At 34.8% G+C, this 26,968-nt stretch overlaps 1 protein-coding gene across 23 annotated transcripts in view; it reads right to left on the reverse strand.

Annotated features, from left to right (window-relative positions):
* LOC101742568 (protein AF-10) overlaps positions 1 to 24,021 on the reverse strand; it is a 44,172-nt gene extending 20,151 nt beyond the window's left edge. For 4 of the 23 annotated variants that reach the window (XR_009973879.1, XM_062670220.1, XM_062670190.1 and 1 more), the window contains exons 1-18: positions 21,536 to 21,699; positions 18,677 to 18,813; positions 18,509 to 18,588; positions 18,265 to 18,429; positions 17,739 to 17,814; positions 17,098 to 17,219; positions 14,705 to 14,737; positions 13,918 to 14,067; positions 13,182 to 13,275; positions 12,797 to 12,853; positions 9,400 to 9,555; positions 8,712 to 8,847; positions 8,413 to 8,623; positions 7,961 to 8,056; positions 6,218 to 6,330; positions 4,295 to 4,382; positions 3,446 to 3,541; positions 889 to 957 (exon numbers count right to left, since the gene is read on the reverse strand). Coding sequence is in view for 22 of the 23 variants with exons in the window: in XM_062670220.1 (XP_062526204.1) it covers positions 889 to 957; positions 3,446 to 3,541; positions 4,295 to 4,382; positions 6,218 to 6,330; positions 7,961 to 8,056; positions 8,413 to 8,623; positions 8,712 to 8,847; positions 9,400 to 9,555; positions 12,797 to 12,853; positions 13,182 to 13,275; positions 13,918 to 14,067; positions 14,705 to 14,737; positions 17,098 to 17,219; positions 17,739 to 17,814; positions 18,265 to 18,429; positions 18,509 to 18,588; positions 18,677 to 18,813; positions 21,536 to 21,684 (2,028 nt within the window). In the remaining variant the exon portion in view is untranslated. Of the gene's footprint in view, positions 1 to 888; positions 958 to 3,445; positions 3,542 to 4,294; positions 4,383 to 6,217; positions 6,331 to 7,960; positions 8,057 to 8,412; positions 8,624 to 8,711; positions 8,848 to 9,399; positions 9,556 to 12,302; positions 12,324 to 12,796; positions 12,854 to 13,181; positions 13,276 to 13,917; positions 14,068 to 14,704; positions 14,738 to 17,097; positions 17,220 to 17,738; positions 17,815 to 18,264; positions 18,430 to 18,508; positions 18,589 to 18,676; positions 18,814 to 21,535; positions 21,700 to 22,248; positions 22,370 to 23,842 lie in introns of those variants that run through there. The other 19 variants (XM_062670243.1, XM_062670214.1, XM_062670212.1 and 16 more) reach the window with 18 other exon arrangements.
* Positions 24,022 to 26,968: the final 2,947 nt, after the last annotated feature.

The following is a 26,968-nucleotide window of genomic DNA, read 5'->3' on the forward strand; positions in this document are numbered from 1 at the left end:
GGTCCTGAACCAAAAAACTATTAATTTGTAAGCAATATCGAGATAATTTCGATATAGACATTTCGCTGTCGGACTTCCTTACTAGTCGCGGCGGCGAACGTGAGTACCCGTGGCCTGCAAACGGTGTTGCGCGAATGGTCGCCTCGCCCACCGCTTCGCTGTTCGCACCGCCGATCCCCGTGGCCAGGCCGTAAGTGGTTACCGGAGCCCATGGATATCAGACGGTTAGCACACATACAACGAGGACTACTTTGGGGCAGAAATTGGCAATCGTTTTCAAATAAAAATTAATAATTTAAATATAGGTTTTATTTTGTTTACTTTGGGTAATGTATTTAAAAAATGGTATGTTAGTGACAAAACACTTCAATATGTAAAAAATATACTGTAGAATTATTTTTATCAATTACCATACAAATATTGAAATAATACTTTTTTGCTTTGTTTTGTTTTGTTGAAACCTAATTAATGATTTATAAAATATAATGAACTAGCGATTTGTAGGAATTGGTTTCCAATTGAAGAAAATATTAAGTACCTACCTACTTTATCTATGACGACATCCATTCCGTCTTTTTTGTTCATTTTTGTTATTTGTAAGACGGCTAAAGATTTACACCGTAAGAATATGAATTAAATATCTTAATATGATTCCATTATGGTAATTGCTTGTCACAAATTTCAATAGAATTTCATTTCACAAATTCCATAAATTTAAGACACAATTTTTACCTGTGGGTAACAGACATTAAAATTATATTATTATATGGTATATTGGATCGTGGTAAAAAAGTAAGAGTTCATTTACGTCGGATGAGAATTAAAGAAGATTATAAATATGTATTATTAGGTACCTACCATTCAAATTAGAAAAAAAAAAACACTCACTGGCTTTTGTGGTTGTGGCTGATGGAAAATATGCTGCGATGGACCAGGAATTTCAGATTGAACCGAAACCTGTATAAAATAAGCTACGTGAATATTTTGAGACGAACAAAAATTAACAGCGAATATTAAATAATTCAAACACAAAAACATTGCATTATAAAGGTCGAAACAGTAATGATCGAGTTTCGTATTAGACTATTCTTAAAAGAACGCGCGAAAGCAAAGCATACCATGACACCATGCTTCAGGAAACATTAATCTTTAGAAGCAAACATTTGAATTACGTATAAATGTTAGTAATACTTAATAACGGTACCGTCACATTGCAATCCTTCAGTGAAAACTTTAAACAGTTTAAGAACAGCTTTGAAATGTTATGAGATATATAAATATCGAAAGAACATTGCCGTTTTAGATTTTAATATTAAGCACTCCATTCAAATGGCCTAGTCTCGAAATATGATTGTAGCTAATGAGACGGTACCTATAGGCTATGTTGCATAGAACGCACAACTGTCATTTAGGATGCACAAGTCTACCTACATTTAGTAATATTGTATCAACTTAAACTTTTAGCATTTTTGGTGACTGTATTTCTAATAACGTTTTCTGTAAGCATTGTTGTGGAACAATTTTCTTTTTCTTTGTGTCCACCTTATCCCACTAGGTGGGGTCGACGCAAGTCGGTTGTGGAACAATCAGTTCCTTTAATTTATTAGTATTAATGTTAAGAAATTTAATGATGATAAATATCTTGCATATTCAAGGTATGGTAATGAGAATACCGATTTTAATGTACTACCATGCTAGTTAGAATTCATTTTTTTATGTGACAATAATACATAAATACTATTTATTCAGATTCTAATTATTCGTTTTCAATTCGATCTTTGTTGTTAAAGTAAGTTAATAGTTTTACTAAATTAATCTATATCTCTCCAAATAATGTTAATTAGGGAATCGTTTTTTTGGAAATGAAATTGTACAAACATATATATCTTATATACACCTACGGAAAAATTTAAAAATAAATATTTTGAGAATACGGTCGCTTGATGGAAATCCTCAGAGAAATGAAGTTTAAAATTAATGTTCTTAAAAAAAACTACCGGAGCTATGCATGGCAAGCAAGCACTTGGATAATTTCAAACCAAAACGCATTACTGCTTTAAGGCAGAAATAAGCGGGTGGTGGGTCCTACCCGTGCGGACTCACAAGAGGTCCTACCACCAGTTTACAAGTTTTGACATATGTCTTCATTACGTAGAACACGGATTATAAGATTTTTTTTATTTACAAAGGCGTCACTTCGCATGCGTAACAATACGTTGAGCACGCGCATTCTAGTGACAATTTTGTTTTGCGAAATTTTAGTGTAAATTTATCAAATGCCGAGTGCCAGATGATTATAGATCGTTATAAAATAATCGTCGACAGTATGTAGTATATATACTCTATATAGTATATTGATATCCATACTATATAGAGGTTTTTGTGGCATTTTCAGGTGACAGCTATTTATTTAGTTGGTCATCAAATTAAGCGCAGGTACACATTGTCAGCGGGACATGAAACAACATTTCAACCAGAGGCAAAAAAAAGTTCTACTCCCGGTAGATACATAAATAAATATATTTCTACAATAACGTGAGCGAAGCCGCGTGAAAAACTATAATAGTGATTCAATAACTCATATTATTTACAGATTTTATATTATATTGTAGCAGTATCAGTGCATGAAAAAGTCTACCCTACGAAGGAGTTTACTTAGTTTATTGATCAATTTCTCCGGTCCGCGCGAAGTTGGAATAGCCCCTTCGGCTACTAACGATTAGGTAGGAAAAAAAGGATCAATTGTATTTCTAATCAAAAATTTCAAATAAAAAATTTAAATTTTATACGCAAAATTAAGGTATTTAATCAATAATTTTCAATACATTTTATATGAAACCACCGTAAGCCTGGTAAATGAATCATACTCTGAATATGTTACAAATAAAAACATGCGTTGGACCAAAGATGCAATCTCATTAGGCTCTTCCGAGATATGTTTAGTTTTTATTATTGAACTTTTATTTTCAATAGATACTACAATGTGTCTGGCCTTTTAAATTTCTTTTAAACAATCGTGTAACAGTTTTATATTACTATAATATTACCAATTCATAGTATATTGAACAAATATCAGTGATTATACTAGGTGCTAAATGTATCGAATAAAAAATCGTAGACTAACACTAGGCAAGACTATTTCAATTATTCTGATCTTAAGAATTGAGGGAACGATTGGACTAAACGTTTCAATCAGTCTAATGAATTAATTATTTTTTTTTAATATATGTATATAACGAATACCAGTATGACTATACGTATCGATTAATCGATTAAATATATTTTATAATCTCAATTTGAATCGAAATCACAATTTTTTTAAAAATTTTTTTAAAGTAACGTAGTTGTTGTGCCTGTTACAAGAAAGAATAACGTTCTCAAATTTAAATCATAGAATGATGCTTTTTTTAATGTCAGTTGTGCGTTCAGGTTATGCGGTATAAACCTGTGGGTGTGCGGAGAGGTTCAGTCCATGGCTCGTGGAGGGTAACGGCACCGACACGAGGAGCGACGTTGGTCCGTCACGGTCGGCCTTCCCGCCCTACACAGCCCAAGCTATTATTAGTAGGTACGCTCTTATTGTTTCCGCGTCAATCACAACAAGCCTTGCGTCTATAGCGATCGTACGTAGCTTGTTAGTGATATATTTACTTCAAACTAAATTATCATTTTCATAGTTAACACTCTTTTTTTTTAACGCTGGGGAATCCGTTTACAGATACCCGGTCGAGAGGATTAATTAATTAATCGTAGTTAACCTACGGAAATGAAATAATATAGATTTGCTCTAATAGTTTATTTTAGTGAATTTAATTTATTAATGAAATTATGACCTATTTATGTTTTTTTTTTTTATATAATTCGGATAGGAAAAGATCAAAATATTAAAAAAAATACACTGTATTGTCTAACTATTAATTCAGTTTAAGATATTTTATCACTTACTGATGGTATAATATTGTTTTGAGAAATTTCATTAAATTAGCACAAACTTAAAAAATTCATGCAACATAATATTAAGGTATTGTTATTTACTAATCACACATACTATTTTTTTTTTTTTTAGTTTCTATTTAAGCATGCTGTCGCTGTCAAAGCGATTAAGCTTACATTACTCGTACATAAATATAAAACATCTAAAATAACATTACACATATTATTTGAGGGTTAATTGCGTCACAACACAACGACAATATAGAGTGTATTTTCATGATATTAATATTGCTAACGTTGCAGCTTCGGTGTGAATGTTCAGCTTCGTCGTGGGTTTACGAATGTCAAAGCGCGCACTCACCTGAGGCTGTGAAGGCGATCGTATAGTCGATACAGGATTCAGACCGCTCGGGCCAGGCATTGGGCTCGGCAGGTGTCTGTGATGGTACCTATTCACACATTGATACAACTAACATTTTTGTCTGCGGTACGAGAATACCGCGAGATGTGGTAACATCCGCACCAGGGTTGCTAGGTGCTACTAACCATTTTTATTTTAACTTTATTGAAATTATACAACTATAGGTTGTTCTAGCATTTTATATATACAAATAAATAAAATTTAAGTATCTGTTTGTAATAATAAAATAACCACTTTTTACTATATGCATAAATGTATATACGGTACATATAACACAATAACGTTTTTTTACAATTTATGTCGGTCTCTTCGTCTATTTGTTTGTTCCGACTAATCTCTGGAATGGCTGGACCAATTTTGACGGGACTATCACTGGCAGATAGCTGATGTAATAAGGAGAAAAAAATCTAAAATTGTCATAGAATAAAATAAGGTTTTGATAAATTCCACACGGACGAAGTCGCGGGCACAGCTTAAAGTCTTAAATATTTTGATATGGTTGAATTTTTCTTCTTTTTTTTGTCGCGAGCACTTCTGATGAAACGATATGAACAGCAACAATCTGTCTGCGCTTGCGCAAGTCTCGCGTGCTCCATCCAAAAGTAAATTCAGTAGAAATGAATTCGTTATTTGCTGTCTTTCTTTAGTGTATTGAGGACAAACAATTTAGAATACAACAGAAGCATCGCGCATATAGCGTCACGTATGAAGTTAGTCTTCTAAAAATGTTTTTAAGTTATGTTTGGGTTTTCTTCGATGTCTCTCCAATGGTATTCAATAAAACATTATTGCTCCAGAGTCAATTGGATCAAATGTATAAAAGCAGACCACCTTCATTCATTTCTTGCGTGTCATGCCTAGGATTCAACACTTCTTAAAATATAATACATTACCTTTTGTATTTTTTTAATGTATATTATATGTTATATTTATTATATTATATTGTTTATTTGTACAGATCCCCTCTCGAATACCCAATCAAATATTTACGGGGCCAACCCCTAGCCCAAGAACACTTCTATATTGTTATCAAGCGAATTTATTAATTATTTTCCATTGAATCTTTATACTACATGCCCAATTAATATTCACCCTGTATTGTTAATCCAATTAATACAAGAATTAATGTCAAAACTACTAGGACACAAAAATAATCTAAAAGCAAACACCATTATTGTTTTGTTAGAAATTATTGTTTTAAGAATTTAAAAGAAATAAAAGAATCTTTTTATTTCGAAAAAATACATTGTGTAATAAAAAAAATTGTTGTTATTAAAATATAAAAAGAGCATCGTAAAGCAAATCTTTAATAATTATTTATTTTTATATTTTAACAATACTTTGAGAACTGTAAGAAAAATTTTAATTTAGGAAATCAAGGAAGATCCTCAATAATTTCTTCAATTAATTTAATGTACTCACACACTAATAATGCTTGCATAGTTTAATAAGTACTTTAAATTATTGCGTACAGTCTACAAAACAAAACAATAAAACATTTTCGGGCGGGAAATTGGACAACGATCTTGTAATACTGCAAAACAAAACTGTTTTCATTATTATTAATTTTTAAGTTTTATTTACTCAAATACATAAACGCAAATAGGTGCGTTACTTAAAATTTATATATTCTGGTACATATAGGTAATTTTTATATTTATGTTTCAGGCTGGTCTGCTGCCGTCGAAAATTATGTGTACTGTGTCTAAGGTTTGTTGAAAATTGTGCCAGAGTTAAAGCTATGGGAATACTAAGAATCATACTAAACTCAAAATACTTAAATTAGTGTTTTGTGTTTATGTCTTCTCATTTTGAACGTGTCTGGTGTCTGGTGATGTCTGTCTGTTAATGTCTGGTAGTTACCTAGGGCTCGGTTGAGAAGCAGGGCTGTGGGCTGGTGGCGGAGGCGGTGGTGGTGGTGCAATCGGGTTGTAGTGGCTCTGCATGTTCAGAGGCTCGGGATGATCCGTCTTAGCCTACAAGGAACTCAACAGTTAGTATGAAAATTCAATACGTGCTATTCAAGCCGAATTACTCTTTTAATTTTTAATAGACTTCGATCTAACAATTTTGAATCTTAAGTTTGTAAACTTTTAAAGTTTAATGCGCGTAATGGATTCACTATTTAATTTCCGCACTTCGTAGCTTATAAACAAAAAATAAATTCAAAGTAATTTTTCTTTTAAACAGTAGTAAAAAATTTATTAGCTGGTTTCAGTTAGGTAGTAAGTTTAGGTGATGCGAACTAATATATATTTTTTGCTCTAATTCTGTAATATGTCGGATATCGTCCGATGTACAAACATTAGGAATTTAATACGTGGTTTATTAATAAAAATAATCTAAATGATGATTAATCCAATAGTACATTGTGCACTGCACATTTCCTCCCGCGTGTAAAATATTTATTTATTATATTTAAAAAAATACTATTTTGTCTCCTACCAGGCCGAAAGTTCGTAAAGTACCGAGCCGGGGTCCAGGGGCGAAGCCCCGGTGAGGTTCAGGGGCGAAGCCCTGGCAGGGGGTAGAGGGACGGAGCCCCACCATACTCATAAAAAAACAATTTAACTGTTTTTTAAATTTTTAAATAAACTACTACTAATTGAATAAGAACCGTCTGATGAACTTATCTTTGTTTAATACTTCACTATGAAATTTTATTGCCTTTTGTTTATTTCACTTTTACACTAAACACAATATTGCAAATTACCCGAGCACAACAATGGCGGAGAATTTTAGGTGCGTGAGAGCAGACGTAGACACTAACGCGCATGCGCACTTGTCAGTACCCAGGGAGGAAAAGTTAGTCTTTCTTCCCTGTACAGCGGGAGGAAAACTTTCCGAATCGAACTTTCGGCGTAGGTAGGAGAAAAAAATAAATTTTTTAAAATCTAAATATACTGTTTTCGTCGACGTTTAATAAAATACTATCACAATGCTGATGATCCCGAAGATGGCTATGTTCATATTATATTTTTTAACACATTTATATCTTCCAAGAATATAAATCCGAGAAACCCTAAAGTATACGACAGATTTTAACGAAATTTAATCTATTTTTTTTAAGATACCGATAATGTATCATTAGGTTACGTCGTAATAATTATTTTCGTTTTATTGCTGCTCAGTAATGATATAGAAACATCTCATTCGGAATGTGAAACGAAAATTAAAAGTACTTGAGCCAAAAGAGCTGTTAGGCAGGCTGGTTTATAAAAATTAAAAAAAAACTGTTACGTTTCATTTTTCACATTATTGACGGTATGATCGATTAAAATAGGGGATGATGCGTGCTCGTTATACAAATAATTCTTAGTGATTTCTGTAAAACCTCCTTGGGCGACGGTTAGCTTCACTTATTATGTACCTCTCAATCAATACCCATCTAAGACTTTACTGAAGTAAGCACGAAATATATGCGTGTGTGTTGTTTGGAAATTTCTACCAGAATTAAAAAAAGGTACGTATGTCGTTAGAGAACTATTCAAATTGCAAATTTTCAACCAATTTCAAATCGAAAAGAAAGGGGAGGTTCTCCATTCGGGGCGTGGGTTCCTTTCGGTTCATACCAACGTTAACCGGGTCGCGATCCACAAAACGTACCTTTTTGATGTACTTTTCATGTTCTTGCATTTCTGAAGAACACGAGGGCCCCGCCTCCCAATTACAGCCGCCCGGTATGTTACCGTTAGCATCCAACTGTCAAACCGAAACGGGCACCATGATACCAGAATCATTTTCATTCTTATGGAATGAATAGGAAGGGTCTTCAAAATAAAACACGAATCAACAATTTTATTTCTATATAAATCTAGATTTTCACTTAGACTTTTGCGATTTCGTGACCCCGTAAATTTTAACGATTATGCATCGCGTCATATTTTAATTTTCGATTTTTTTATTTATTTAATTCGCAAAAAATTTTTATTTGGAGATTACGTAGAACAATCTCGTACTCTGTGTTTCTGAAACGGGCAAAGGTTACCTAACTCTATAGGGAGGTTATGGCGTCTGGCCTTACTGATAGGTGACTTTAAATCATATGTCCTATGTACCATGGCTGATGAAGTACTCGGTCCGTAGTCTAGAGCCGCATTGGCAGCGGCCGCGGCGGCGGCGGCTGCGGCGGCAGCAGCTGCAGCGCTCGCTACAGCTTTACGCTTTTTCGTTTGTTTCGTTTCCATCGCTTCAGTGTTCGTGATTACTGTCTCTTGGTAAGTCGGCTTCGGCAGAGGTATTTGTACCACAGACGTCGATACCGCAGCACTATATTGAAAATGTATGTCGTTTACAATTGATTTTATTTATTTCCGATTTTCATCAATTTGTTATCGCCGTTTTCGTAATTACGAACCTAGCTGGAGCAGTAATTGTGGACACGGGGGTCGCAGTAGCAGACGCTACCGAGCTTATGACTCCCACTGGTTCGGGAGGCTTGGAACCGCTCGGCGAGGCTGGCGGCGGCGGTGCTTTAGGGGTCGAACCACCCGCTGAAATATAATCATTGGTCGTAAAACCAAAGTAAAATAATTTCGTGTTTCTATTGAATCCATATTTAATGAGCTTGCAATCACAGAGAGAGAACACGAGAAACACGTTATCCCTGAGTAATAAAAAAAAAACCCATCGCAAATTATTTGAACAAGTAACTTATTTGCGATCATGTAGCCAATTGTTTGGATACAAATTTTACCATTTCTAATTAGAGTATTTCGATTGATTCAATTGTAAGATCGGGCGGTTAGCGTGGTATGGACATGTGATACGTAGAGAGAAGATGCATATGACTAGGGGATGTATGGAAATGGTAGTGCAAGGTAAAGGGGCAAGAGGTCGACCGAAGAAGACATGGATGGAGAGTGTGAATGTCGATATGACTAAGAGAGAGAGTGAGTGTCGAGATGACGGCTGACAGATGAGAACGGAAGATAAAATTAGCTGTGCTGATCTTACCTAGTTGGATAAGTGGGACAAGGTGAAGAAACAGGAGAAGATATTATACTTCAATTGTATCCATTGAATTTTTTTCTTGTTTTATATACCTTTAGCGCTTTGAGTTTGCGATGTTTCTGCAGAGTGTTGAGGTGACGGCGCCGGGGTGCTCGATTTGCTTCCAGAACCGCCTGCGTCACCGGCTGACGAGCCACGCCGTGAAGGCGACGGCTTCTTTTTGTCTGACGAGTGATGAGATTTTCCGCCTATACATTGTTGTATTATATTGTGAAATAACTAAACTAAACAGCAAACATTCTCACACAAAAGGACCAGCGATTATTTATTTGTAACAAATTATTCTAGTTTCTTGTTAACAAGAATAGTCGTTCTGAATAAGCTGCCAAATAATGCACGTTAATATATTATCGCTGCTCCTTATACGACCACATAACATACTGACTTACTACACCTATTATGGATATGCATGCAAGACTAATTTTCAAGAGCAAGTTGAAATATTGATCATCTTGATTACTTAATGGTTTTATCGGATTTGGCTCGAATTATTGATTTTTTTTTAAGGTAATAAGTATGATCAGTCAAAAAAGTATCGGGAATTGATTTGTTTATGGTTCCAAAGTCAACCGTGGTTTCGTTTGTTATTATATTGGCACAACTGTTTTACGTATTAACGCGGAGTTTGAGTTGCATCTGTTAATTAGGATGTACTTTCGGCCGACTTCATTATTTTTCCTAAGCTCAAATTAGCACTTGGTGGCACCCATTTTCATTTCGTAGATGATACAAAGGAGTAATCGCAGCGAAAACTAACCTCAATTCCCAAAAATCAAAATGTTTTGAAATAGATAATTCGTGGGCGTAAGTGTATTGTTACTATGAAGCATATTTTGGAGATGATAAAATTTGGATGAATAACTAAAATGTTGTGTATCATTGATATTTTCTCGGTACTTTCTTGACAGTGTAGTATAGTATCGGAGTCTCCTAGCTTCAACCTCTTAATTGAGTTCCCTTAACATCAACTTCGTATTATTACAAAATTAATTAGTTTAACATTTTTTTGTTGCTTAGATGGATGGACGAGCTCACGGCCCACCGTGATTATCGAGCCCATAGACATCTACAACGTAAGTACTGCCACTCACCTCGAGACACGAGTTCTAAGATCTCGGCTTTAATAGAACAACGAATTGATGGAATCGCATTACTGCTTCACGGCAGAAATAGGCAGGTGGTATCTACCCATGCGGACTCACAAGATGTCTATTACTGTTACCACACACACACAGTAATAACGTCTTACTAGCGAAAAGGACTTGAAGTGTTGTATTATATTTAATTCTGAAAGCTGCATAAACTGAAAACTGAAACTAGCTTGTGCTAAACATGTTGCGAAACTTGTATTTAGAAATTTAAAAAAAAATAGGGGTTAAAGTATGAAATTGCCGTTTTATTGTAATAGGTAGGTACTTCGAATCGACATAGAACCTTCATGGTTTGAGATTTTTGAGTGAAACTTTTTCAAATGGTACATAAGAGGTTCTACTTTTTAAAAACGTGCAACATTCGATTATCGACTTTCAGTTGTTTTTTTTATTCAGTTTAGACAAGAAAGACGGATACTTCGAAAATTCGTGTGATTTTCTAATACGAGTTCCGATGCGGAACTAACGCTGCAGAAACAGCTCGCAAAATCAATGTTGCGTTTGGAGAGGGGACTGCTAATGAACACACCGTGCGATTTTGGTTTAAACGCTTTCGTGATGGAAATTTTGATTTGAAGAACGAACCACGTGGAAGACTCCACAGATCTGAATAATAATGAATTGAAAGAGATGGTGGAAGTTGATCCGAGCCAAACTACACAGGAATTAACGGCATGGGTTAACGTTACCTTACCAACAATATTGACTCATTTGTGACAAATCCATAAAATAAAAAAATATGAAAAATGAATGCCTCATGATTTGACTGATCTGCAAAAAGAAACGCGTGTTGAAACTTGTATTGCCTTGTTGAATCGATACAGAAATGATAGGAATATTAGATCGAATTGTGACATGTGATGAAAAGTGGATTCTTTACGAAAACCATAAGCGAAAACGCAATGGCTGATCCCAGGTCAAACGCCGCAGCAGTGTCCTAAAGCAAAGCTTACCAATAAAAAGGTAATAGTAACTGTTTGGTGGTCTCAGCATGGTGTTATTCACTATAGCTTTCTCCAATCTGATCAAGCAATAACGGCAGAAGTCTAGTGTGCCGAGCGCCGAACAATGATAGCAAAACTTGCAGTGAAACAGCCCCGACTCATGAATTTACCAACGCGTGACCTCAAACAGCACGAGAAACCGTTTTAACTCTACAGGAACTGCAATTAGAAACCATTCGTCACCCTCCGTATTCGCCAGACCTTGCTCTAACGGACTACCATTTTTTTCGTGATTTTTCTACGTGATAAAACAGTTTTCTTCCCAGGAGGCAGTACAACATGCTTTCACACACTTAGTAGAATCTAGATCACCAGAGTTCTATCGTAAAGGCATAAATGACCTTTCTATTAGATGGCAGCAATGTATAAATAATAATGGTAGATATTCTGATTAAATAAATATGTTAAATGAAAAAAAAATCGAATTACAATTTTTCAGTACAAATCGGCAATTTCATACTTTAACCCCTAATATTGAATTATTTTTATTCGTTACACGAAGAAAGGTAACTTTCCTATTAAAAAGTCTTAATAAACAAATACATTATCTATTGACATACTTAATTTGATTATACCTTTGTAATTCGAGTGGAATTTTGTTTCAAATTAATTTATTGTTATTTTTTTTTGTCTTATATGCGTAATACGAATAAATACCTAAGTATTTTATAAATTTCACAATAAAACTTCGTGCAACTAACTATTCACGTGTACGCAAAGAACAGCAAAATATTGACACAATTATTCAAGAGTTCAAAGAACTCTGTCAAAACGACTTACATTTCTCTGCCCTTTGGCCGCCTGTAAAATTAAAACGAGATAACTTGTTTCTAATTCCACAATCGTCTTGTTTACATAATATGAAATGCCAAATAGAACATTAGGGCAATGGAAAATATTTTTGCATTCTATATTTTTCAGTGATCATTTTCTACGTAATTAAATGCTTTCACGATATAGAGAGACTAATTAGAACTTGTAATTTATTTGTAAATTAAGCAAAAAAAAATCTAAGTACCTATACATCACCAATACATGGCAACACTGTACCTAAATACCACCAATACATGGCCACACTACGTCAAACCCCGTGGCGGCGCACATCTTACAGCCTTGAATATTTCGAGAGTCAAACATACATATATATTTCCTTCTATTCTATTCTTAAAGTTTAAATAAAGTGTACCGTCACGGGACACAAATTCCAGCTACATCTAACAACATCAAATTGACTAATTGCATGCGACGACTACACAAAACATTCAGACACACACTTTTGTCTCCGCTTTTGTGTTTACGCGATACCGGTGGAGCTTCAGGCGGGTCCGTTTCTGTCCGAGCGCGGGCGAAAATGAAAAATAAAATAACATCATTCGTTCATTCATCACGTGAGAATTAAAAATAACGTATAATACTATGTTACATTAGCATGAACTCTCGGCGCGTTTCTAATTTGTAAAGTGAAAACTATGATATCCTTTTATCAAGCTTCGAACATCGAATATATTTGCTTAAAATCACACACAGGCTTCACTTTCCTATTTCGATACAAATAATAACAGATTCGTGCCGATTTTTACACATTTGCTTGCTTGGTTGAAACACAATGTTACCGTTAGAGTGCTTTTAGTAATGACGCAGTTGTGTTGCGTTACTTACCCATAGGCTGAACGGTGCTAGTCGAAGCCTTCGATGTTGAAGGAGCGTTTTTGCCAGAACCTGAGCCACTAGCGTGCGACGATTTGCGTCCGGGCTACAAAAAAACACAGTTAAATTTTATCGTCAACGCGTTAAGTGAAGCAAACAAGGAAAATGATATTCACAATGTATTATTACATTAGTGTTTCAGTAAGTTAATTGGCATTTTCGTTTATGTTCATCATTCATGTTTTTAAAATTATTTTTCTTTTTCAATTCGTTCATTCATTTCTGGCGCTATTTACCAACGTTTTCGTACTTAAATTAACTGTCGATTAACGATATCTCCAGACGTCCATACTTTTTTACAATTACAATATTCAGATGAATTCATTTTAACGAAATACTTCGTCGATTACATCAACTATATGACGGACACGTTGTTTTTAGAATCAGGAATATTTCGATCATATATCATATTTGAAGAAAAATAGTTCAATTATCAACAAAGAGGTAAATAAGATCAATTCTATTTCACAAACACTCATTTTTTTTAGCTTTCCCGCTACGCATGTTTTTTTTTAAATATTTTATTTATATTTCGTTACACATATGGGTATCAATAAACGTTTCTACCGAGTCACGATCCGTGTTTCCGAACGAACACAATTAATTCCCTAACCCGGACAAGTTCTGAAAATATCATAATAAAAAAAAAACCTATGTTTATTTACTGTATTTCATTATCCTTACGTACCCCTTTAGATTTGCCAGCATGTGTTGGCGTGACACTTCCGGTGGTCACAGGAGAGTTACCGCCCTCCTTTTCGCAGCTCGAGTCACTCGAGTGACTGTCATGAGGGACTGGCTTGTACGGCGGAATAGTCTTCACATTGCCACCCTTTTTCTATAAACAACTGAGTTTATTAGGCATCTTGGTTTCAAATGACCGTAATGTTATTATTATTCATCTTTGAATATACTCAGCAGCACAGCATACACTATAATGTTGTCCCATTTTTCGTATTTTTTTTTATTTTTTTTTTATCTGATATTATTTTGCGTTCGTGTGTGGTTTAATATTTGTTTTTCATTTATTTTGTGTTGATAGAGATTACGTTTATCGCATTTTAGATTCAAGTATTAAGCGTAGGATATGCCACTTAATGTTACAGAGTATTTGACTTAATTTACTAAGCCTTACGATTGTTATTTAATTAGGAATTAGAAATTTTATTAACCACAAACAGTAAAGTATCAAAACAATTTTATGCAATATTCAATAGAAGAAAGTCAATTACTCCATTAAATATTATTAATATTTTAAACAAAAGCAACGATAATTCCAAAGCAATGCAAAATCGGGGGAAGTTATTTAGCAATTGACTTACTGGTTAAACTACACTGTACACTTTAGTGTTTTTCGGCGTGAAGCTGTATACTTTTGTGTAACTGATAGAAGCGTAGTAGGAACGTTAGCAATGCGCATACATTAAATAAATATAAAAAAATAATATTATTTGAATGAATGAAATGATTAGTACCTTTGCGACGACGGTGACATCGTGATTGGTAAACTAAAAGAAAGGCAATGTGGTTTTAATGAATGAAAAATTAATATGAATGGTTATACATGCGGACGAAAGGGATAAGCACGTTTGTGGAACCTTGAGACTAATTCTCTGATAAAAATATTAATAAAAAGAAAATTAAAAAAAATAGTAAAAAGAAAACTACAACTAATAGCAACGTCATGTATAAACGGCACGTGTTACCTAAGATGCCTAATATTTTCGAGAAATTCATTCTTGGTAGAATTTAGAACTTTAGAGTTTATATCTAATTATATTTATAATCCATTAAGGATTTTAAGTGACTAAATGAATTCGATCGCCTGAAGCCAAGTATGTATAAGTAGGAAATAACTTATGATTCGTTAGCATTACTCGATTCTTTATTACATACGGTATAAATTCAACGAGAAAAATCCAAAACCCACTTCTGATTTTTTAAAATGCAAAGAGAGTCGCGTCTTGTTTACTGAATGGAGTTTTTAATATATCGAATGATGTTTAAGTCCCCAAGCCGAAGAAATTGAAGATAATATTAACACGGGTTAGACATTTTTTTACGATTTTGTGAACAAAAATAACAACGGACGTAACATAACGTAATAACATAACTATCTGACCAAAATTGCTACTTTCCATATTTTTGGTTTTATTGTCATGTAGTAAACATTTTTGCTTTAGAGCATTTAAATCAAACATACAAATATAATAATATTGACGCCAAGAACAGTGGACCGCCCTCGGGAGCCACTCTAAGCTTATCAGTATTTTCGACAGAATACCTCACAATTGTCGTGTTCATAATTTTCCCGAAATATTACTGAGATAAATGGAAACCTCAAAATTGACCCTAGTATTATTTTAGCTTGCGTGCGATCAAGCTATAGTTATAAATATATAATATAATTAAAAAAAATAAACATTGCGGGCATCAAAATTGTTCATTCAATTATTACATATTATCAACTAGGCACATGACATAGCGTTGGTTCTCTTTAACGAATATACACAATTTTCGTGTTTAACTGTCTCAAGGTACCCTTATCGAAATGCATAGTGCCGTACGCGATCGGCTTGCGTGAGAAGGCAGTTCACATGGCGCCCATGTTTCACTTATTCAGCATATAATATATTTGGCATCTGTACGAATACGCTAAAAGTAAATAAAATTAAGAATATGAACACCGTGATGCTAAATGAGAAACAAAACCCAATAAAGCCAATCTGATCGATTTGTCCATTTGAAAATTTATTATGATTTATATACCTACGTTATTGTACATAGATATCGAGGTGATCGATTGATTACCTATCTATCACAACGCCTCTATTTTACAAGGTCTTCTTTACTCTAGTCACCACGTGAAGTGCCGGTTTATAACGCATAGGGTGAAGCATAGTAAGGCATATGAATGTTAATTGTTAATTCCCAGTCCTTGCAAGTCGTTATATACATGTTTAGTATTATTTAACGCCCCATTTAATTGAAAATCATATGTTTACGTGTAATGAGGCTACGATCATCGAATGTGAGAATGATCGAAATATTTCTAAACTGTACTTAATTACCTATACTTAGTGACCAAAGTTATTTAATTATTAATCCCTCGTAAGTGCGTGGTAAGATAGCCACAGTAAATTACAGAGTTAAACAATACAAGACCATTAGAACCCAATCAGAAGATTCTTAGGGCAACCGGTGATGTTGATGGTCTTGTATATTTTAACTTTAAATGGTAATCATATTGCGTTTCCCGTGATGCCAGCTTCCATGCCCATGCATCTTTTTGGGAAACAACGATGTGTTCGGTGTACTGTCGTCGTATTGCTATTTAACAGCAGACGAACGGTGGTACCGATCCATATGCGTTTCGGACGTTGCTCCTTAATCATACAACCAGATTTCTCCAACATAAATTAGTTTACGATCCCATGATGTTATTGTTTAAAATGCGTGTGCTATAATAATTCGAGACTGCATAAAAATGAAAGCCAGATAAGACATAAATGATATTATGTCAGACCAATGTATATGCGTCCTTTGATCAGGATAAAATGATATTCGAGTCAAACGACAGTGTTTAATGGAGAATTATGATCTTGAATGAAACTCTACTCGTCTAATTAAAACTTTCTAATTCAGTCTATATTGACTGTGTTTACATGAGCGATGACCTCGACTTCACTTTAGGGCCAGGTACAGAGCTTCCAAAAATTGGAAATTACGAGCCAAATAAAATAAAAGATTTTGAAAAATAATTTAAAAAAAAACGTTTTAACTTTAATTTGTACATCTGACCATATAGCTTTGAAGTCGAGCGATGTATCTAGAAAGAAATAAGTAAAATTAATGTACTAGTACGCACCAATTTGCTGTAGTGGTGTTGGCAGTAGCCGCAGTACTTGACGTTGTCGAGATAGTTGCCTGCTTCTTCACATAGGAAGCCCAAACTTTGGGCGCAAGTCACGTGAAATTGCTGTTTACATCCTAACGATCGAAAATTGCCTTGATAAAAACGAGTCTAAAGCCTTTCATTTAATTAAAAAAAAAAAAACATTATGGAAAATTATTTTCCTTTTCAATTCATGTAAAAATAGGTTTACTCTGAACAATGTAATGGATTTAATTAATATGCAATGGTCGAAATCAATTCCTGTTTTATTTCGTTAATCCAATCGTTTCAATAACAATTTTTGTTAAATTTTAAATAAAACGTATTTTTAGAAAATCAAAAACCTACTTTAATTTAAAATTAGGTGTTGAAATTTTTCGGATAATCAAAATAAATTACTAATAAAAAATTTATGTACCAATTTCAAAATTTTTCGGCCACGCCAGCACATTCATTTTAACTTGCAATGTAATAAATAAATCGTATTGCGAAACTATAGTCATCAAATTCCAAATAATTTTCCAAAGAAACTAGGGCAAATGAATTCAACTCAATGTGTTTCGAAATTTATTTTTAAAATCTTTTTAATCGCCTAATAAACGAATAGCAATTACCTGATTTGTTGCATTGCATACAAGCGCCTGCAGTTGCCCTATGAGACTTGCCCAGATCATGGCAAATGTAGCATGTCTAAAACGAAAGAGAGATTTATTGCACAAGCGTTGTAGTTGATAATCACAAACATTTCCATTTCAGTGCAGTGCAGAATCAATAAAGTACATTCAACCGTCCATAATTGGGGAGGGGCATCTTCAATTGAGTGCCGTGGCGCATGCGCGCTTTGCAATATTGATCGACGTCCCGGGAAATGGTCCCCGGGCATGCCGGATAGCTCGCCTTGTACATACCTATACATAATACGTACAGAGGGATATAATATTGCGAAATCTGGCGTTAGATTATTGAATCTATGTTTCGCCAGGCATCTATTACACAATTAATTCAGTAATAAATTTACCACCAACTTTGCACAGTTCATGATAACCTTTGATAGCCAGATAGCAGAGTTCACATTAGCTTAGTTTTAGTTACACTGAAAGACTTTTAATTATAGAAAATAATAGTAATTGCAAAATTCACCTTGTTGTAACGCTCAGGTGGTATGAGTCTGAGAACAATAGGTTCCATAGAAGTAACATTTCCAAATCGTACTTCTGGTATGTAGAGGGCGCATACAACGTGCGCCCATCCACCTGTGTCTGTCCGTTTTAATGCGCCCGATTTTGATGGGCAAAGCTCACATCTCTGTAACAACAAATCTCAAATTTATAGACATCAAAACCATTTATAAATATCACAGTAGAAATATATAGACAAGACTTACAACTTTTCCCTTTGTGTCAGGACTCTCACATTTTCGGCAGTACCAAGGACCAGTTGGTACTGTAACAATTCCATAGCAAGCTGCAAATAAAATATGTATATTAATAATAACTCAAATCTACAACAAATTCTAAGTAAATATACATAATATCTTTGTGTGATACAATGCCTTGGTGTACGGCAACAGTGCATCCATTTCCATCGCAGTAGACCAAAGGGTTGTCCGGCCAACCCCGCTCGTCAGAGCATACACAGCATCCTCCGACCATTTCCTTCATAATGAACTCGTCATTATTACTTCGATGGCTGAAAATCATTAAAAGTGGCTAGTATACTTGCCAAATTATAGCTTAACAATAATATAGTAGAAAATGGTAAAAGCAATGTCATGGACATCTCCCATATTGATTGATGAATGTATAAGCTGCAACTTACTTACTAAGTGAGGGTGGTGTAATAAAACAAGTTTCATTTAAAATATCACATTTTTTAACTAAGGAATAAACAGTCTTACAAGTTTCATTTAAAATATCACATTTTTTAAATAAGGAATAAACAGTCACTGTCGTAAGATGCTGATGAATTGTTGAATTTTAAACACATTTTGATGTAATTTCAATTCACAGATCCTATAAGCTAATTATTCTATTGCAGTTCTTCTAAAGGTAAAAAAATGAAATATATAGTTGAAAGGGTGAATGTATTCCAAATATTTTAGATTGTATTGCATCTTCTAGCTGTATTATTTCTTAATTCGTTAATTATTATTTGTTTCACTATTGATATTTTCTTACTGGACAGAGAAGTGAAATTTATAATTCAATGTAACAAGTTACAAATAAAACTAAATGTGGAACATAATCATTGAGAATTATTGATTTTCAAAATTGTGAAGCACTGATATTAATACCAGTTACGATAACAAGATTTATTCCGAGAAGAGGGTGTGGTCTACATTTACATGAAACAAAAGTGAAATACTTCATATTCTGATTTGTGTTGGGCTTGTGTGACCACAGTTTGAATGCCAGCAAGATTTTTCTTGGCGACACCCAATATTGACTAGTATTGATTTTCCAAAAAAGCAATAAAAAAGCAAAAAGTACCATGAGATATCAAATATGTTAGCAATGTGATGCAAATTCATTCATAATTTAATAAAATTTAATATCCACACAAATTACATTTTATTATTCAATTTTCTAAATTAATATTTAAATACATTTTGTACCAAGTATCTAGCTTAAGTTTATTATAATTTATAAGATCCTCTAAAATAAGTCAAATTTCAACAGAAAGACTCACCAAAAGAAAAATCAATACCGGTAATGGGTGGGGATGAAGTAGTAATGGCTTTTCACCTACTTCAATTTTTTTTTAAAACAAAGCACTTCACTTATAACATACTTATTTGAAACTGATTTTGAAAGGTAAAAGATAAATCTAAATTCTTTAAAGATTGAGGTCAAGTGAGGGCGAGTGGAGAGTACTGCACGGTCCGAAGCCCGGCGAAGCTATGAAAGAGGCTCTCGCGTATATACAATTATGGAATATTACTGCGCCGTGTCAATAAACTGCAGTATTGATTTCCCCGGGACCGGAGCTGCTCACTACCTTTGTTGAAAACGGTTGCTGCGCAGAACGAAGTTGTCATATAGAATTTATAGAAAGCACTATACAATTTAAAATACATGGATGAAATGTGAACTTAAATGAACATGATTGTAATCTACTGCCTTTAGTTAATATTTACCACGAGAAAATAATCCTTTATTAATTGAAGGCTTACGTACTGTCGGCAACAACTTATTCATTCATTTTTACTCGATTATTGACAATTTTATCACCTCACCTGCGGCCAGCGACAACGAATAAAATGCAGAAATACACTGATTGAAAATTACACTGACAAATACTTTAAAGAAAGCCGTATTTGTTACATTCAATTTGATTTAAATAAGTAGAAATAAACTGAGGCTTCGCAAAACCGAAGCCCGCACTGGTATATTAATATTAATAAAGCTAACACTGGCTGCCATTTGTTCACAAAGAACAAGCTGCCAAACAGAAGCCGCAAACACCATAGAGTTTTTATTCATTTAATCCATCCAGGCAATGGGTAAAGGAGTTAGAGCCCATTCAGCCAAATGTTTTGTAACAACGCCAGGTGTTTATTGATTAAAAAATAAAATGAAATGAAATGGTATGACATTGATTATAGAATGAAATTTAATTACATTTTCCCACACTTCTACACAAGTATTGAACTGTAACAGGTATAGCCAGAAGACAATATCACAAGGCGTGGTGCCATAATTTTTAGAAGCTTCCACAAAAATTACGTTCTAGTGGCAACAATCTCGTACTAGAGGATTGTAAGCATTTAAAAAACGTGTGCAAATCTCTCATAACTTCCAGCATTTAAATAGATTATCATTACATTCACACGCTATCTTAATTTAAAACGTTTTAGAAAAATAGTTGCTTTTTAACTTCAGAGGTAGTCCTATTCTACCCGGCATCTTTTATTATATAACCAATAACCCATCACATGGAAATATTGTAAGCTTTTTCCAGCCCACAATATAGGTTGCCTCAGTTGTAGGTATTGCAATTGCGGCACAGCCTGGGCGACCTGGTGGGCCGTCAACTGGGATAGCCAATGTAGAGTCCAGGCACCCAAGCTTCTTTGGGGTGAGTCACGTATCAGGTTTCAGTGTTGAACACTGTTATCCTTCCTACCTGTCCCGGGTCGACGGGACATCCCGGGACGACGCCGACTAGTTGAAGTCTCAATTTTGTCGGAATAACCCTTCAGAGCGGAAGATAATATACTTCTTAGTAGAATTTGACAAGCATACCGTGTACCAGCAATATATCCATGCGGTTGTCAAAAGTTTTCTTAAGATTGATACGGTACATGAAGATGTAGAGTAAGATCCCAGGGCCCCCAGATGTCACGTATTTTCTGATGAACGAAATGTGGCCGATTGCGTAGTGTTAGTATGTACTAAGAACGCATGCCTACCTGCTACCTTGCTTAGACGGCCAGTTTTCAGGTATCAGGTACTCAAGGTACATAAAATCATGACCTACTTCACGTATTTTCTGAAAGCTGATTTTTACGTATATTTTAGGCAATATCCTTAAAAATAAGTCGCCAATACTCCCAGACATTTTCCGTCGGCCGAATTGCTTTTTTTTTAAGGGGCCAATCATCCCCCAAATTCAATTTAATACCTCTGTGGGTAAGAGCACGAGGGCATTATCGACGCGCATAAGACTGAATGAGACATGTATTAGGATATATTGACTTCTCTGTCTCTCTTTCTATCTCTCTCTTAAAGTTGATTCATATTAATTAATTATTAATATTAAAAGAAAATCAGTTAGGGCGACGTGCTTAGGGCGACGTCGACAGTTTACCATTCGGTCCAACAGGATCGGATATGTAAATTCCGGCGGCCACGACAAGAGGGTTTTCATGTCGTGCCGTCTTCTCAAAGTGGCGCATTGATGCTGACTATATAAACTTACTGATTGAGTCAAGCTCCAGGTCATCATGGAGATCCACACTATTTGCAGAATCACGGTGCTCCGACGGCAATCCTGCAAAAATGGGATTGAATGACTTGAAGGAGTTTCAAATTATGCGGCCCGCGTAAGCGATTACTACACTTGCATTAATTTAATGCCAGGTTCATATAATAATATGATGTATAATCTATATCTAAAACATACCTTGCTTTAAGTAAACGACGCACGCATTTCCGGCACATACCTAAACCATTCTACTAACTTGTGAAGAACAACACAAATTATTTTTTCATATTTTTTCGCCAAGATTTGTGCGCCCACGGGGCTGAAATTGAAATGGATTTTAAATTACAATTTGATATTTTTTGCATATGATAAGGTTCGAATGATATTAAGGGTTAAAGTATGAAATTACTGATTTGTACTGAAAATTTGAAATTAATTTTTTTCTCATTTAACATATTTCTTTGATCATAATATCTACCATTTATTATCTATACATTGCTGCCATGTAATAGGAAGGTCATTTATGCTTTTGCGATAGAACTCTGGTGATCTAGATTCTACAAACTGTGTGAAAGCATTTTGTATTGCCTCCTGGGAAGAGAACTTTTATCACGTAGAAAATTGTCCAAATCACGAAAAAAATGGTAGTTCGTTGAAGCAAGTTCTGGCGAATACGGAGGATGACGAATGGTTTATATTTGCGGTTCCTGTAGAGTTAAAACGGTTTCTCGTGCTGTATGAGGTGTCGCGTTATCATGGAGCAATAATGGTGAAGATCGATTCATGATCGAGGATTCGGGGTTTTTTCACTGCAAGTTTTGCTATCATTGTTCGGAGTTCGGCACAGTAGACTTCTGCCGTTATTGCTTGACCAGATCGGAGAAAGCTATAGTGAATAACACCACGCTGAGACCACCTAACAGTTATTATTACCTTTTTATTGGTACCTAAGCTTTGCTTTAGGACACTGTTGCGGCGTTTGACCTGAGGTCAGCCATTGCATTTTTCGCTTACGCTTATCGTAAGGAATCCATTTTTCATCATATGACACAATTCAATCCAATATTACTTCATTTCTGTATCGATACAACAAGGCAACACAAGTTATGACACGCGTTTCTTTCTGCAGATTAGTCAAATCATGAGGCACCCATTTTTCATATTTTTTTATCTTATTAATTTGACGCAAGTGAGTCAACATTGTTGGTAAGGTAACGCTAACCCATGCTGCTAATACCTGGGTAGTTTGGCTCGAATCGACTTCCACCATCTCTTTCAATTAATTCTTATTCACATGTGTGGGCGGGCGGTCTTCCACGTGGTTCTTCAAATCAAAATTTCCATCACGAAAGCGTTTAAACCAAAAATCGCACGGTGCATTCATTAGCAGTCCCCTCTCCAAACGCAACATTGATATTGCGAGCTGTTTCTGCAGCGTTCGTTCCGCGTCGGAGCTCGTTTTAAAAAATCACTCGAATTTTCGAAGTATTCATCTTTCTTGTCTAAGCTGCATAAAAAACAACTGAAAGTCGTCAATCGAATGTTGCACGTTTTTTAAAAGAAGAACCTCATAGGTACCATTTGAAAAAAGTATCACTCAAAAATCGCAAACCACGAAGGTTCTAAGTCAATTCGAAGTATCTATTACAATAAAACGGCAATTTTATACTTTAACCCCTATTAATTAATATGTTGAGCTTAAAGTGTTATTTCATCATCGCCTTTTTAGTTTCATCACAGTTAGGTAGACAAGTTTACTTAAGTAAAGTTTACTCGATACATTCATACTTACCTACATAAATACTGTTTACTCCTTAAACGCTGTCAGGAGTTCACTGACACCAGATTCTAAATATTTTTCAGACTACCACATAACACCATACCATTCGTAAGTACGATTGACCAGGGAGAGCAATAATAATACTAAATTCAAAAGGTCCAAAAGGTTCAATTTTGGCAAATGCAAAGCTACTTAGGTGTAGATATAAACGCGTTAAATAAAAAAAAACATATCAAACAAATGAACATAGATACAGTCTTTTTTAAATTAATAGATAATTTAAGGCATTAAATAATAAGACTGGGGCTTATCAATTTTAAATTTTTGTGAAAAATTTTCTCCTTACTCTTGGCAGTTTGGTGAAAAAAGAAAAAAAAATACACACGATTATTATTATGCAACAGTTAAACAGCGCCCCTTCCTTGGCAAACTGTAGCAGCGCACCGCGGCTCTAAACTGGACCGGCTGGATGTGGCAGCTGTCTAGTTTCCCCCTAGTGGTTACCTTGATTTGTTTAACGGTAATTCATTTTAAAATAACCAATGAACTGGCAATGACAATCACAGTATATCGCGACAACCCATTTTCTTTGATGTGTCATTTATGTGCCTAAAAAGGATAAAGTAAATATTTTGCATACTAGATTTCGTTATTCGTGCTTGTAATGAAACGGTTAGATAACAACTGGGAATATCTCGATTAATCCTATAAATTCATTGCATTTGATTTTTAATTTAGACGTTTTTTTAACAAATCATGTACCGTCATCTTGCCTTAAATTAGCATTCTCTGTTTTATGGAAACTGACATAAATAATTATTATATGAGTTTTAAATTTTTACAATAAATAGAAAATAAAAACCCAGACAAAGAGCAAGCAAACCTGCTCGTCACACGAATGTTTGCCCGATGTGGGAACCGAACCCACAACCCTCGGCACAACAGTCAAGGCCGCTAACTACTGCACCACTGAGTCAACCTAAAATTAAAAACACTTTTTTGTTTTTTTTTTTCAGTACAATAAATGTTGGTATAATATTGTTGTTGTTATAATAGTTTTGATTTTTTACAAACAGCTAGGGTAGGTATTGGACTAAATGGAAAATGTGCAACTTCAATTTTATAGAAGAACTTAAAGACCGCTTGATACTTCAATCAAAGACCAAGCCAATTTCAAAGACACCGTCAAAGAGTAGGTATACAGACACTATGCTAGACTCACTAGTCAATATAGATATACATATTATGTATGTCTGATAGTGTGGTATGTAGTCTCACACCGATATAGAATACTAGAGTCTATCTAGTAACTAGACTGATAGACTAAGACTTGACCACTTCAATCAAAATATTCAAACTAGTTGTAGCCACACAGTATTAGGTGGACCGTGGACTGTAAACTCTTCCGGTTTTGCACTGAAAAAGTTGCTGAAAAATAGTTTAAAGTTTTTTTTTTTTATTTTTTTTTTATTTTTTTATTAGTTTTAATACAATTTAACATTCTTTACAAAATAGGCCACGTCTTTACGGATCCATCAGATCCAATAACCTTTGCATAAGACGCCTTCAGCTCTAGCACTCGAGGAAGGCTTAGATATCCCGGTAACCGTACTTGTCGAACTCGATAAAGAGTTCGACGTGCAACCTAACCCATACATCAGTCCGCTGAGTTTCTCGCCGAATCTTCTCAGCGGGTCGCGATTCCGATCCGGTAGTAAATTAATTCGCGAAGCAACTGCTCTTGAGTTGTTGTCTCCTTCGGAGGCGCTCGGCCACCTGTTAGCAAATCCCACCGCTCCTGACTGAGCCTTTGCGCGCCCCCCTGTCCAGGTGAAACTGGAAAGGCCTCAGGGCCACCAGTAATCTAAGCCAGAAAAAAAAACGAAGTTTGTCAAAATCAAAATTTGTGAATTCGTTGAACAGATTTTTAAGCGCCATCTGTTTTAGTGCTGTAGCTTTTATCTTTTTAGCATTCAAACGCTTGAATAATGACGATAAAGGCCGCTAGATGGAGCAAGCATTTTTTAGAATTTGTATATTCGGAATTTATAAAGACTACTTTAGTACGATGAGCCATAATTGAGCGTAATAAAAATTGGTTTCCATCTAAATTATTTTCTTGAACAACCCTACATCAATATATTATGTAGTTTCGTTACAGTTAGTAGTCATGATCAATTCAAGTAGCTGCTAACAAGTTCTGGAAATAACCAAGGAAGCGGGGAAGGCCCGTCGTATTATTAATGAAATTGGTAGAATATTTTTGTACTCTATATTATATATTTTATCAATTATGAAATATTTGAAAGTTACTTACGCGTTTGTGGAAGTGACTCGCGTGACACCTATCATCTGTTAATGGTACTATGACAAAAAAACATTCCGAGGTGTCAACATCAAAATTCCAATCCAAACGAATAAACGGTGTTGGAATCTATCAATCTCAGTTAGATATTTGAGTCGTCTATTATCAAAGGCGGCAATCTGTGCATTTGGACAAAAAAAATATTTTTATATGTCAATACAGATTGATTTGAATATAATCGTCTCCTTCAAAGAATACGGTTCAAAACCTGCATTAAATAAAGGTTAATAGTTAACCTGTTATTTATCTAAGATTTCGTTCCGAAGAGTTTTGTGACTGCCAATGGAATACAAAGTCAATAATTCGTTTTTCTGATTTACCAATCATTGTCCAAAAGTCAGATTGCCACCTTTGATAATAGACGACTCATTTATACCAACATCAATAATCAATCAGTAGGTATGTATAATATAAATGACAGTATTAGTATTTATTTTTATTTTCAATATTTTTAGACGAGAAACGTCTGGGGTACAAAAGTGCATTTTGTTACGAATTATTGGTGCCATGGAGTTGTGCAGTCCCAGGTATGACGCCCCCAGACGATTTTCACAAGTCCTCTAGCTGGCCTGTGATTAACGACGCACATAAAATAACTGTTTTAAGGTCGAAAGTTGAAAAATTCTCTACATTGTATCAACAACTAACATTCCAATACAATCCTTTTTGACTTTAAATAATAATAATAAATATTTACTAACAATCAGGCCACGTTAACTGGTCCCGTGGTAAGTTCGTAAATAACTTGTGTTACAGGTACCAGATAACGGAAG

This window comes from Bombyx mori, chromosome 1, assembly GCF_030269925.1.
Source record: "Bombyx mori chromosome 1, ASM3026992v2".
NCBI classification, from domain to species: Eukaryota; Metazoa; Arthropoda; class Insecta; order Lepidoptera; family Bombycidae; genus Bombyx; species Bombyx mori.